This window comes from Trichosurus vulpecula, chromosome 2, assembly GCF_011100635.1.
Source record: "Trichosurus vulpecula isolate mTriVul1 chromosome 2, mTriVul1.pri, whole genome shotgun sequence".
NCBI classification, from domain to species: Eukaryota; Metazoa; Chordata; class Mammalia; order Diprotodontia; family Phalangeridae; genus Trichosurus; species Trichosurus vulpecula.
The window spans coordinates 146,468,916-146,482,127 of NC_050574.1; the positions used below are offsets into that span (position 1 = coordinate 146,468,916).

The following is a 13,212-nucleotide window of genomic DNA, read 5'->3' on the forward strand; positions in this document are numbered from 1 at the left end:
TAAATGAAATTTAATTAAAAAAAAACTTAAATGATTTTCTCAAAGTTACCCAATAAGAGTGGTAAGAAAATGCAACCACTTCCAGGAAGATTTAGTAATAAAATTGAGCTAATCATTAGAAAACAGTAGATTTTTATATCAAGAAATGGCCCAAGAAATTATGTACCATGACAATGGCGGAAACTTTTTTTACGCACCCACATAGGGATTCTTCTACTTGCGCTAAGACTTTTATTTCATAGTCACACACCTCCCTGACTGATCTATTATGAACATCAATGCATCAGCTTTTGTATAAAGTTCGGCAACGCATGGCCAGGTAGTAGTTTTAGCACACACGATGCTCCCTTTTTAAAAAAGTATACTGAGGCACCGACATAGTGAATACAGTGCTGGATCTGGGCTCAAAAAGAGTGGGGTTCAAACACAGTCTCCAACACTTGACCATGGCAAATCATTTAGCCTCTTGGTTTTCTTATCTATAAAATGGGGACAATAACTATACCCATATGACACAGCTAGGCTATACAGTCGATAGGACGCTGGAATGGAGCCAGAAAGATCTGAGTTCAAATGCAGCCTCAGACACTTAATAGATGTTTGACTCTAGGCTTCTGAATGCTCTCAAGACCCAGCTACCACCATCAGTTTAACTTGTAGGCAAAGAGATCTTTTACTACCTCAAATATTTCTCAGATTAGTCAAGATTTATGAGTAAAATGGGAAAAGCCTCCTCATTTTTGCATCATTACACAAGAAAAGAGGCTAAAAATATTCACTTTATGTATGAAAAGGCAAACATGGAAAGAACTACTTGGCCTCCGAGATACAAAACCAGAGGCATGATTAAGTTTTGGCTTAAGTTCCTATAACTTGCTTGTTTCCCTGTTTTTGAAAGTATGTCAAACTATTTATTCTGACTACCTTTGGGAAAACAGAAGCTTAAAACAGTTGTATTTTTAGCTCAGTTTTCTAATTTGGGGCATCATGTACAGGATAAGTCACTAGTTTCTTTGAAAAAGCTTCAATTTCAACATGAATCAGTTTTTATAGTTTATCTAGTTTTATCCCAAGACTTAGTGATACTAGATCTGAACAACTAAAAATCACATCTAAAATGTGTTTTTTAAAAGTACTAAGGCTCATAAGAGTCATCTTGCTTTGAAATCTAATATAACTGAAGAAGGGAAAAAAAGAGGCAGATATGAATTTCATTTATATTAATCAAATTATACTGAAGTTCAATTAAGCTTAATTGAGTATCCTTCTCACATGTGAATATCATCTTTTCTTTCTCTTGGCAAAAAGCCCATAAAGCAGCTGCCTATGACACTTTTCCAGCACCCAACTTTCAAAAACACTAGTCTAAACCATTTTTGCTGACTGTTTGGATGGATTCTCATTTTTAATCCTCAGTCAGGAATGCAAAGAATTATGAGCTTACTTGCAATGCAAACTCAAGATCTAACTAGCCTTGCCCAGAAGTGGGGGAAATAGATCAGATGACCTCTTTGCTTTCTTAATCTATTACTCTACATTTCATCCAAACTCTTCCAGTCTTCCTTTCTATATGGTGGCATTAACATATACAGTATTGATAATTTAATCATGAAATGACATGGTTTAACAAATTGGTTTAAAGAGTGTTTTTTTCTCCCTTCTAAACAAAGCTTGCCATTTTAAGGATGTTTAAATAAAAATGTTTTGGAAGGATAATTTTTAAGAGAATGAGGGAAGGGTAGAAGTTTAAAAAAACTTTACTGCACTCTATATTCAAGGTTAATAAGGGAAAGGGCAAAGAAGCTAGGCTGCTGTATGTTTACCCAATTTAACTCTTGTTCCTTACTCTTGATTATTTGTTATTTAAACATATAGTTAAACTATTTTTCTTCTCAAATTTTTCAACACAGTCAAATATAATGCATTTATATGAATGTAGCACCAGATAGAAACCTCAAGCAACAAGAGAAATAAAGATTTGGGAATCCCTAAATGATTTTGAATACAGCAAGCATTTCTATAATACCACTCTTCTATAGTAGTGAGATGCAGAAAAGTGTGTATCCATTTTTGGATGAAACACAGCAAGTGAAAGATTCCTTTTGTAAATGACTTACTCAAGTAAGTTTAGTTTGGTCAACCAAAACCCCAAATTTAGAGGCACTTACTAGCTCTAAAAATACATGTTTTATAAATAGTTTGTCTGATAAGTTTGTGCTGACAATTTTAAAAATAGACAATGCCATTCCTTCTAACTGCCCGAGTCTTTGACCAGGCTCTAAAGTTGCCAAAACATTTTGCTAAATATCCAAAATGGTTTGGAAATGAACTTTTTTGATATCAGTTATGTCTACTGTTTCAAATCAACTTTTGACCAGTCTGTGATTCTATGATACAAACAACTGAATATTTCTTTTACCTAAGAACCAATCGTGAGTACTACATTCATCAAAATTATGGCCTGAATCCTCCAACATATTCAGCCTTTTATTGTCTTTTATTATTTGCTTTTTAATTTCCTTTTTACAGAAATAAATAAATTGCTTTGACATTTGCTCAAGTTAAGAGAAAGTGATTTTTTTGTGTTTTTTTAAAATTGATTTTGTTTTTAAGTGATTCTTTAATAAAGCTTATAGGAATGCAAAGAAGCAAAGCTCTACAGAGACTGCAGGGCATCATGGACGACGTCTTCTAAGACAAAAAGACCACAACGGGGCTTCCTACAGGGGAATTTGGGATGTATACATAATAAAAGATACAACAGACCAAACACTGAGATCAATGAACTGGAGCTACAGCATCAGAAAACATGATCTTCTCTTGGATACAAAATTCCCCTGTGCACATGTCACTGGATCACCAAAAAGGAAATTTCAAAAGTCTTTGGTCCTTTGAAAACTATCCAGAGAAATCCCACTTTTCACTTAAGATCTGGAATTCAAAGAATTGGGAAACAATCTGGGGGACAAAATTCAAATGGGTTCTGCCACAGCTTTCTGAGCCATTGCTAACATGAAATGCAGTCAAGAGAAAAAAAGGCCAAATTCTTTTGCTAGTTGCAAATTCGAAAAAAACCAGGATTTGATGCAAATATTTTCATATCGCTTTAAACAGTAGTATCATTTTGCTGTCTTTAGCTTTTAACCATGGACGTCTCAACGCCTCCAACACAGAGGATAATGGTGTAGCACAAAATCTGTCCTGACGCTAATATTAAGGTTTTCATCGTATATTAAACCAGTAAATGACTGAATTTAACTTAGATTTATTATTCCCAATAAGGACTTCAGCCATGCAATTTTAGAAGCCACAGAATATTTATAGCAGCAGTTCCCATGAAAGTTGAAGCAGTTGCTTTGCTGTGAAGACAAATTAAATCTCTCTACTTCACATTTGGTTTACCTTCAGCTTGCCCTTCCTTCTTCACTGGGGTGGGGTCTCAGAGCTCCCTTTTACCACCTGCAGTCATATACACTAGAGGAGCTGTCATCTCCAAGGCAGATATGAAGATTTTAAAGAGATTTCTTAGAGATTAGTCGTGAGCTGTGTCACGATGGAAAGGAAGGATTTGTACGGACAGAGAGGAAGAGGAGGAGGAAGGCACTCTGTATGGGGTAAGCAACATAACTAAAAGCAAAGGGACAAGCCCATGTACAGAGGACATGGGGGAGGGCAAGGACATCTGCCCGATTAGAACAAAAGGCTAAATCTGGGGAACGAGTTAAAGATGATACCAGGTGGTAAGAACAGTTGATGGAGAACCTTGAATGTCAAAGGGAGGAATTTGGACTTTTGATCCAGTGAAACACTGTACATTCTAAAACAGACAAGAGAAGGGAGAGGAGGTAGAGAAAGGTTCTTAAGCTCTTGGTAAAAACTAAACTTGAACTACCTTTGTCATTGTTAAGTCTTAAAAAGACTTACAAAAGGTAGATTCAACATATCCTCCCCATTAATAACACAACTACTTACATTTGTATAGCTTTTTAATTTTTACAAAACATTGTCCTTACAACAACCTGCAAGGTATTTAACCAATGAATAAATTTAGGAAGCTCAGGTACCTCAAATAGCCAGATACATTAAAAAAAATCAAACATTACATATTTATCTAGATCTATGAAAGTACAATGATAACTTTTCTAACTTAAAAAGATTTTCAGAACATAAGAGGTATTTACAGAAAAGCCACAGTGACAAACAATTTAAGTGAGCTACATCATTTTCAAACAGTGGGGAAAAGCTAGTCAAAAATCCACTAGCAAATGGATAAGCTGCCCTGTGGTACATTCTGGAAACAACTCTCACTATAGATGTACATCCTTAATATCTTTGAGTCCAAGACTGACCCTGCTCTTTAAGTTTGCATCTGACTCATCTAAATGAAGACAGACTGACCACTCAAGCAAGTCAAGGAACAACAAAGAAGGACAAGTGTTTAAATCAGTAGTTTTCAACTTTTTCAGAATCATGACAATGGTCTTTTGTTTCATCATACCCCCTTCAAAACTAATACAAAATGAAGTTTTGACACTAAAATAATAAAATTTCTTTTCATGTGTATCTCATGAAACCTACCTCAGTACTTTGCATTTATCCCTCATATCAAACTTACTCTTGTATTTTCTCTTTCCAATATTTTGTAAAGTCAAGCAAAGTGTTTTGCTGGCATAATTCCTGTCTCTCACCCTGAGACTATTTTTTTCCCTTTGAAATAGCAATTGCTGCTGCCAACAAAGCCTTCTCTAAACAGAATTTGTTCGGTCCTTGCCAGGGTAGACAAAGGTTCATGGGATCATAGAAGGTCCTTTGGAGGTCATCTAGTCCAACTGCTTCATTTTTCAAAGAAACTAAACCCCAGAGAAATTGAGCAACCTGCCCTAAGTCACACATGTGATACACCCAGGAATCAAATGTGGGCCAGACTAACACGCTTTCCAGTAGAGCTAGTTTCTTGTCAACTGACTGTCCTTACATTTAACTTTTCCCTTTTTCAGTTTGCATATTATCTTATTTCTAGGTTGCCTTGTGGCTGGCTGTTAGTCCATCCATCCTACAGTTCAACTAATATGGCAGCTATTGGGTCCTTTTTTCCTCCTGACCCAAAGATATTTTGTTAAAAAAAAAAAAGCAAAACAAAACTCCAAGACAAGCATTTCAAATAGCAAATCACTAAAAGGGTCAGAAATTGTCAAAGGAAGGGGGAAAAATGTTAGATCATCAAGGGATGATTAGCACTAGAACTGACTGTTCTTTAACTCTGATTATGTCACTGTATTTTTACTAAATATGGCTGAATAACTCAAAGATTAAAGAAGGTTATTCAGAGTTAAAGGAGTTCAAGAAGAGAAGAGAGAGCAAGTAATCTCTGCCCCAACTCCATCATGCTCGCTGTAGAGGAAGATACTAAGGTGAGAAGGAAAAATTTACAAGTCAATAAAGTAATGTCAAATATAACTTAAATTTTCTAAAAGTGACTCTCTACCAGCATAATCTTAGCGATCACTTTCCTCATGCCACTCACTTCTCAAAAACCTACAATGGCACCCAGATGCCTACCAAATAAAATAGAAACCCTTTAGCTAGATAGTCAAGATTCTCTACAATCTGGCTCCAACTAATCTTTCTGGCCTTTGTTCCAGTTAAACTAGGCTAGTCTCATTTGGGCATGCCATCACCCATGCCTAGCATAAATTTTCTCACTCCTCTCCTTCCCTTCTGTTGAAATTCTTCTCTTCTTTTATGGCCCAGATGAAGGGCTACCACCTTTCAAAAGGCTTCTGACTCCCCTCACCCAGATTCAAGTGAATTCTCCCTCTTCAACCTTCTGGTGCTTCTACATCTGACTCATTCCTTATATTTACCTCATTCTAGTTTATATCATAATTATTTGTGTGTGCACTGTTTCCCTCACCCATTATTTGAAAATATATTGAGAGAGGGACAGTGTCAAATCTCTCCTTACATCTCTAAGGCTTAGGGCAGTCAAGGAAGTCATTCATAACCTATGCCTTGAAGGAAGAGGATTTTAACAAGCAGTTATATGGAGGGCATGTATTCAAGGTATGGGAAGTTGGGAGAGTACAGGATGAAACTGGGAAGTAGCTTCTTTTGCTGGGCAAAAGAGGGAAGTAAGTGACAACCAAACTGATGAGCCTTAAATAGCAGGCCAAGGACTTGGTATTTCAATGTACAAGCGAGCAACAGGGAGCTACTAAAGGATTTTATGTAGACAACTTTTACCATAAGACCATTAAGAACATTAATGAAAAACACTGATGGGTAGAGAGATCAAAGACAAAGAAGACAGCTAGAAAGCTGTTAAAGAAGTCTAGGTTTTAAACTTATTTTGTGTCATGGACTTGTTGACAGTTTGACAGAGTAAGGTGTTAAAATGTTTTAAAATAAAGCAAAACATATAGGATTATAAAGGAAAAGGATTTTTATTGAAATATAGTTGTCAAAATATAAAAAACAAAAACAAGCCTATAGATCTCAAGTTAAGAACCCATGATCTAAGTAACAGGTAATGAGGGCCTGAACTTGATATGGTATAGTAAAGATCACTGCAAGGGTGTTAATGCCATCAATAAAAATAGGGAAATTGGGAAAATATGAAGATTTTGGAAGAATGATAATGAGTTCAGTTTCAGACACAAGGAGTTTGATCAATTAGAATATCCATTTCCTATTTCTCCTTAAATGTTCCTTCTGGCTTTTCATTCTCTTCCCAACTACTTAATGTGGCTATATCCCCCCAATGTTTTTCCTGGGCACTTGCTTCCATGGCAACTACCACCTCAACGACCATGGCTTTCAACTGCCACCTGTATAGTACACCAAGTCCTGAATTTTCTCTCTCTCTTCTGAGATCCAGACCAGAATGTCCCTCTGTACTTTAGTCTCAACATGTCCAAAATTGAGTTCATTATCTTATCATTGAGCATATAGTTGGACGTTGAATTTAAGTGAATTTCTTCCTCAATATGACTTCCCTATTTCTGACAATGGAACGATTTTTGTCTTTTTCTCCTCCCTTACCTTATATCTAAATCAATTGCCACAGCCTAACAATTCCATCACTGCAACATCTCTTGATCTTAAGAGTTAAATGATTTGCCTATAGTCACATAGCTGATTTGTGTCAGAGGCAGGTGTTGAATCTAGATTTTCCTGAATTGAAAGCCAGTCATCCACTATACTATGTTGCCTCTAATGATGGCTGGACTTGTCATTTCATTTGAATATGGAATTCATGGTGAGAAAATTCCTAATAGTGTAGAAGTGAATCTATTCTGAAACTAAGCATTTTAGAGGTAAGGTAAAGAAATTTGCCCAGGGACACAGCCAATAAATGAATGAATGAATATATATACATATGTATGTATCTATGTATGTATAAAATTTGTGGTGGAAATTATACCCAGTGCTTCTTAGTTCTGAGGTTACTTCTTTAACCATGTTGCCTCTCATATAAAACTATAAAATTTATTTTTTAAAAAAAATCACATTTTTTAAAAAAATAAGCATTAAAAGATTAAATGCTATAGTTAGGGCAGCAACGTGGTATAATGAAAAGAATATTGACCTTTGAGTTGGAGGACCTACACTCAAATTTCATCTCTGAGAATTACTACCTGTATGACCTTGGAGAAGTTATTAACTACCCTGGGACTCAGTTTCCTTGACTGCAAAATGAAGGGGTTGGATTAGATGGCCTCTGAGGCCACTTCTTGCTCTAGGTCCATGATCCTTGATATAGGAATTTCAAATTAAGAGGTTCTCTGGAAGACACTAGGATTAGAAAAAGCAGACTATAAATACCTTAGGTACTATGATGAACATAGCATATTTTTAAAGCACTTATACACACTCAGAAACAAAGTCGACAATCCTATTATTGTTTCCAGTAAGTCAAACACAGTTTATGCCACTAAATTTTCTGCATGTGGTAATTATTAATTACTCATTCTTTCAGCTTTGCTTCTCTAACTTGATAAATGCTCAGGAATGGACTTTATAACTGAATACCTCTTGGAATTCACAACTCTTATAATCTCTGTCTCCCCAAAGTCTGTGGGAAAAATACCCTAAAATGATTCTTTACATATTAGAAGGGTTGAAAATAGTTAATCTGTAAATAGTTTATTTGAGATATGAAAAATTCAGTTCAGATATCTGATTAAGGCCTTCCTTGAATAAGTACATACATTCCTGGGACATGTAACCTTATTTCTAGGTTGTGATAAGATAGTTATCAGGATTCAGAGAACTGCATAGACTTTCAGATTTGGAAGATACCTCAGAAATCACCTGGTTAAATTTAAACCTGAAAGGAAATCTCTATGATAGTTCAGATGAGTGGTCTCCAGGCTGAGTGAGAACCTTCCTCTTTGTCATTCACTACCTGCTCCTTTCCAGGCAGCTCTGGGGCCCACTTTGGGATAGTTATCTTTGGACTATTTTCCCTTTATGGATCCTCACACAGCCTCCTTGCAATTTCTACTTGTTGCTCCTAGCCCTATCCTTTTGGGTCCAAAAGACCAAGTCTAACTCTTTTTCCATGCCAGTCATTTCAGACACTTGAAGAGAATCATCATTCCTCCTGCCCCTCCAATTTCCTCTTCCTAATTTAACAATTTCTGTTTTCTTCAAATGAGCCTTGTGAATTCAGTCCTAGATACTGACAAAATAGACATTTTCTGTCCTCTTTTCCAATCACTAGTCCTTCCATGGGAATAAACTCCCAAAATATTTCTCCTTTCCCATGAACACCATTCATATATCCAATTATTTTTCTAAATGCATGTTTAGAGATGAGGAGGAAGGCAGGAAGGCAGTCAGACTGGTATGTAAGTGACATAAAAACAAACTTACTTCAGAGAAAAACTTTAAAGAACAAAAAACTAGGAAAAAAAGCCCTACTAGGTCAGTCTTCCCAAGATAGCAGGTTATGTTGTTTTTTTCTTTTGCTGGTCTTTAGACACTTTTAAATTAACATTTTAAAAAGTGATTATTAAGAATTTTAGACTACTCATAACTTTAAAAATTACATAAGTATACTATGGGGATATGCACAACGTGCAATAAAAATAAAATATTAGAAATTTGGAACAACGACCTTCTCTAAAAGTCAAAATGGAAGATCAGTCAAAATGGAAGATTTTTAAATAAAAAGACCATGGCACTCTGCTAACAGATCCATTAAGCATCTCAGCAGAATGGTGGCTCATGGGTGTGTTAGCGCTCCTAATCTTCCCTGAGGATGGCTACACTGAGCATAAACTTTCTCTCTTGGCTATTTTAATTTAATACCTTATTTTTTTTTCTTATGCTAAAACATCAGTTAAGAGCCTACCTGACGTTTTGGAGAATTTGCTGTGCTGGGATTGACATTCCGCAATGCCTAAGAGTAAAAAATAAGATGGATAAAAATTACTTTAAGCCACATGGTTTGGCTGTGCAGGCTGACTTAACAAACACCATCCAGTCACATCTCCATAGCACAGAATTCCCGTGATAGCCCAAGAGGAGACAGATTGAGGGAGGTAAAAGCCAATGGAGCCACCATATTATGAAAATTAAGAAGTTTTTATAGCATTTGAGGAAAGGACAGGAAAAAAAAACTTGCTTGTGATCATTAGGTACAAGAACTAAACTGTCATTTGATAATATTTTTATTGACTTTCTCCTCCTACAGTTGTCATGATCATAGGATCATAGATGGCTAGAACGGACCATGAAGGCCTTCAAGTCAACTGCCTCATTTTACCAATGAGAAACTGAGGCACAGAGTTATTAAGTGACTTGCCCAAAGTCATATAACTTAAGTGTTGGTAGTAGAATTTGAACTCAGATCTTTCTGACTCCAAGTCCAGTGCCCTATCCACAACACCATCCTACCTAAGTTCATTTTGCTGAGATTTTGCTTTTTAAATAGCTGCTGAAGGAGTACAGAAAGCATCATTGATAATTTAGCGAAAAGAGCTTTTCACAGAAATGCTTGGAAGATTTTATCAGATGACTCAAAAACCTTCTACAAATAGACTATTAGTATGAGAGAACAGTGACTATATTCCCTCTTCCTCCTCCGCGCACCCCTGAGGATTTAACATAGAAGGTGATAATGAAGAAAATAAAGGTGTTATCTTTAAGGAAACGAAACTATTTTTTTTTTCCAGGACCCAACACCCAGAGTCATAGCACAAAGAATAAGGTTAAGAAAGATATTCTAAAAGGAAGGCATTTTATAACAGCAATATTTCCCACATAAGACGCAGGCTAACCGATTATTAACAGTAAGATGACAGACAGCCAATTTTTATCCCCTAAAAGTTATCTAGAAAGGAAAGCATTAGTGGGATTTTCAAAGGAACATACTCAAAAACTAATACTCTCTCATGAATTGATATTTTACTTGACTTTTATAGGTTTTTGCTTTTCAAAGAGCTCAGTCTTATAACAATAGTTCAAACAGTATATTCCACATAACAGGCTTTTAATAAATATTTGTTGAAATGAACTATACTATCCAGGACCTAGGAAATACAAAATGAAAAGCAACCAATGAAAAAGGACTGAATTATATGCTAATGAATTACTTTCTCCATGACAAAAAGATAATTATAAGCTTGGTGGCATTACCTTGTAATAATGTCATAGCCCCATTTAATTGAAAAGTTTCTTTTCAGGAGTACTGACAGAAAAATCACATTTTGAGAGATATTTAAACTTGTTAACTTGCTTCCTCCTTCTACCCTATTAACAGCAGATGGAGAAACATTTCCCTCAAAGTGCTTCCTGACATCACATGTTGTCATAATGTTTTCCATTCTGTTAATCACGCGCCTGCTATACTAGAAACACACTAATACTGTGTTTTCCCTCAAGGAGAATTCCATTTAAGGTGAGTCTGTCTTGGCTTTTAAGCCAACACTGCTCCTACAGTGTCAAAAAAAAATCTTTTAAATTAAATTCACTTATAAAGTAGCTCTGCATTATGGACTCCCTAAACATGGTATCATTCATTGTGTGAGGTTATAGTATATTTCTATTTACAATAAATGATGCACTGTAAAAAATATCAGTGTATTATTTAAAAGGAGAATAGGAAAAATGGACAAAATTTACAAATTCTTAGCCTGTATAAAATGATAAAAAGGCAGCAGTTTAACCTTGACTTTGTATGACTGCAGTATTTACATTCTGAGGAGGGTCTATCTTTTCTTGTGGATTGTAAAGGCCCAATGCCACTTTCTGAAAGAAAAGTGATGAGAGTGGAAGAGGAAAAATTCTCAGCTCTCTGCTGCCCTGTGCTTCTAGAGGGAAAACAATTTGAAGCACTCTGGAATCTTCTGGCATTAGACATATAATGTGAATTTATACTGTTATTTAAAGAAAATCTATCCCCCCACCTCAACAATGCTAAAAAGTAGAGACTGTGATATTTAGGATTATGTGCCTATCAATCATGAAGGAATAGGTACTTCTACCATTACACAATCAATTCATTTGGGGAGAGAGATTCTGCTTCTTCATGGTCTTATGCTTTCTATTCAGTCTTCAGAGATGGAGCAATACCCATATGCCACCTGGTCTCAAGAAAGCAAGTGTTGTGGGACTCTCCAAAATGATGAGCTCCTGGCCACCGGCATGGTGCTGATGGCCACGGGCCTAAGCAGCCCATCTATCCTGTCCAGAAGAAGAAGTCAGGAAAGAGGGCGCATGACAGGCGCAAGCATCATTCACCGCTGCTAAAAGCCAACCATGCCCAACACCAGAAACGGAGGATAAAAAAGGGGAAGACTGGTTCTAACCTGTGGCCTCACCTGCCGAAGCAGTTCTTGGTGCTTCAGTCGAAGTCTCTCTTTTTCCATCTGTAACTGTTGCAGTCTCATCTGCTGCTGCTGATTGGAACTACCTCCACCCATTACACCCCCCTGGGGACTCTGGGGAGCCAGGGGGGGCGGCTGCTTCACAGGAGCGCTTTGACTGATTCTCTGGTTCATAGCTGGAAAGGAACAAAAGAGCGATCCTGAAAAATCTAGCTAGGGAAAGGAAAAGGAATGTCTTCATCAAAAGCGATTGTAGCGGTAGTAGATTTCTGGTAGTAGAATTTGTCAGATAGAAAATCCAGTGGAATTGAAGTTACTGATGCCCATAAAAAATGACACATATGCCATTCATTAAAACATTGACTCAGTGGAACTGAGTGCTAACTCTCATATTGCATTAGGCCCGTGCTGCCAATGAGCCCAGAGACTCCAATAAATACCCTGAGGTTTTATGCTGTGAAGGGCCCAAAGAAGAGTAAGTTTACTGTTTTCACATAAGATTTCTCTCTCTTGGCCCCACCCTCCACCTCTGGCTGCTGCTTTCTGACAAGATGAAGTTGAATTATTAACTATTTAATATGTTTTATCTCAGTTTTTCTAAATCTGATTTAGAAAAACTGGTAGGAATGGTCAAATAAACACAGAGAAATAGATAAAAAATTCACATAGATCAAAATTAGGCTGCCTCATAACACGACACAAAACCATATACTTTTTCAGTTTCTTCAGGATTCAAAAGGCTGATCTCTCCTCATGACAGCTAGCTCAATGTTTTTGCCCCCTGACTGAACCACTTCCAAAAGGGCTTTGATCACAAATTTGATGGTCAAATCATCAGTTTTTTTTTTTTGCAGAGGTGGTAAAAATTGTATTTTTGCAAACATATTTTTTATAAGTCCAAATAATGAACACTGTTTGGGGGAGGGGAAAGGCTTAAAAATACATAGGTTTATTGTAGGCCACTCAGAGGTACAATATGAATAAATGGACCGCAGCTGCCTACTTGCATTTGTAGAATCACCATGATTTGAATAGATTAAAAACAAATAGCTGAAGCAACTGGGTATTTCATTCATCATGATGTTTTCTTTTGTTCTTTTCATTTTCTTTTAAAAATCACTTCATTTCTTTTTTTGGGGGGGGGTGAGGCAATTGGGGTTAATACCCAGGGTCACACAGCTAGTAAAGGTCAAGTATCTGAGTTTGGAGAGCTCAAATTTGAACTCAGGTCCTCCTGACTCCAGGGCTGGTGCTCTCCTCACTGCATCACCTAGCTGCCCCCCCCCCCATTTTTGGAGCGGGGAAGGCAGGGCAATTCAGGTTAAGTGACTTGCCCAAGGTCACACAGCTGGTAAGGGTGTCAAGTGTCTGAGGCCAC

At 36.7% G+C, this 13,212-nt stretch overlaps 1 protein-coding gene across 8 annotated transcripts in view; it reads right to left on the reverse strand.

The window, feature by feature from the left end:
- Nucleotides 1-13,212, reverse strand: part of YAP1 (Yes1 associated transcriptional regulator) — a 146,242-nt gene that overhangs the window by 15,063 nt on the left and 117,967 nt on the right. For 2 of the 8 annotated variants that reach the window (XM_036744956.1, XM_036744955.1), the window contains exons 5-6: nt 11,829-12,010; nt 9,359-9,406 (exon numbers count right to left, since the gene is read on the reverse strand). In XM_036744956.1, coding sequence (XP_036600851.1) covers nt 9,359-9,406; nt 11,829-12,010 — 230 coding nt within the window. Of the gene's footprint in view, nt 1-9,358; nt 9,407-11,816; nt 12,011-13,212 lie in introns of all 8 variants that reach the window. The other 6 variants (XM_036744954.1, XM_036744953.1, XM_036744960.1 and 3 more) reach the window with 3 other exon arrangements.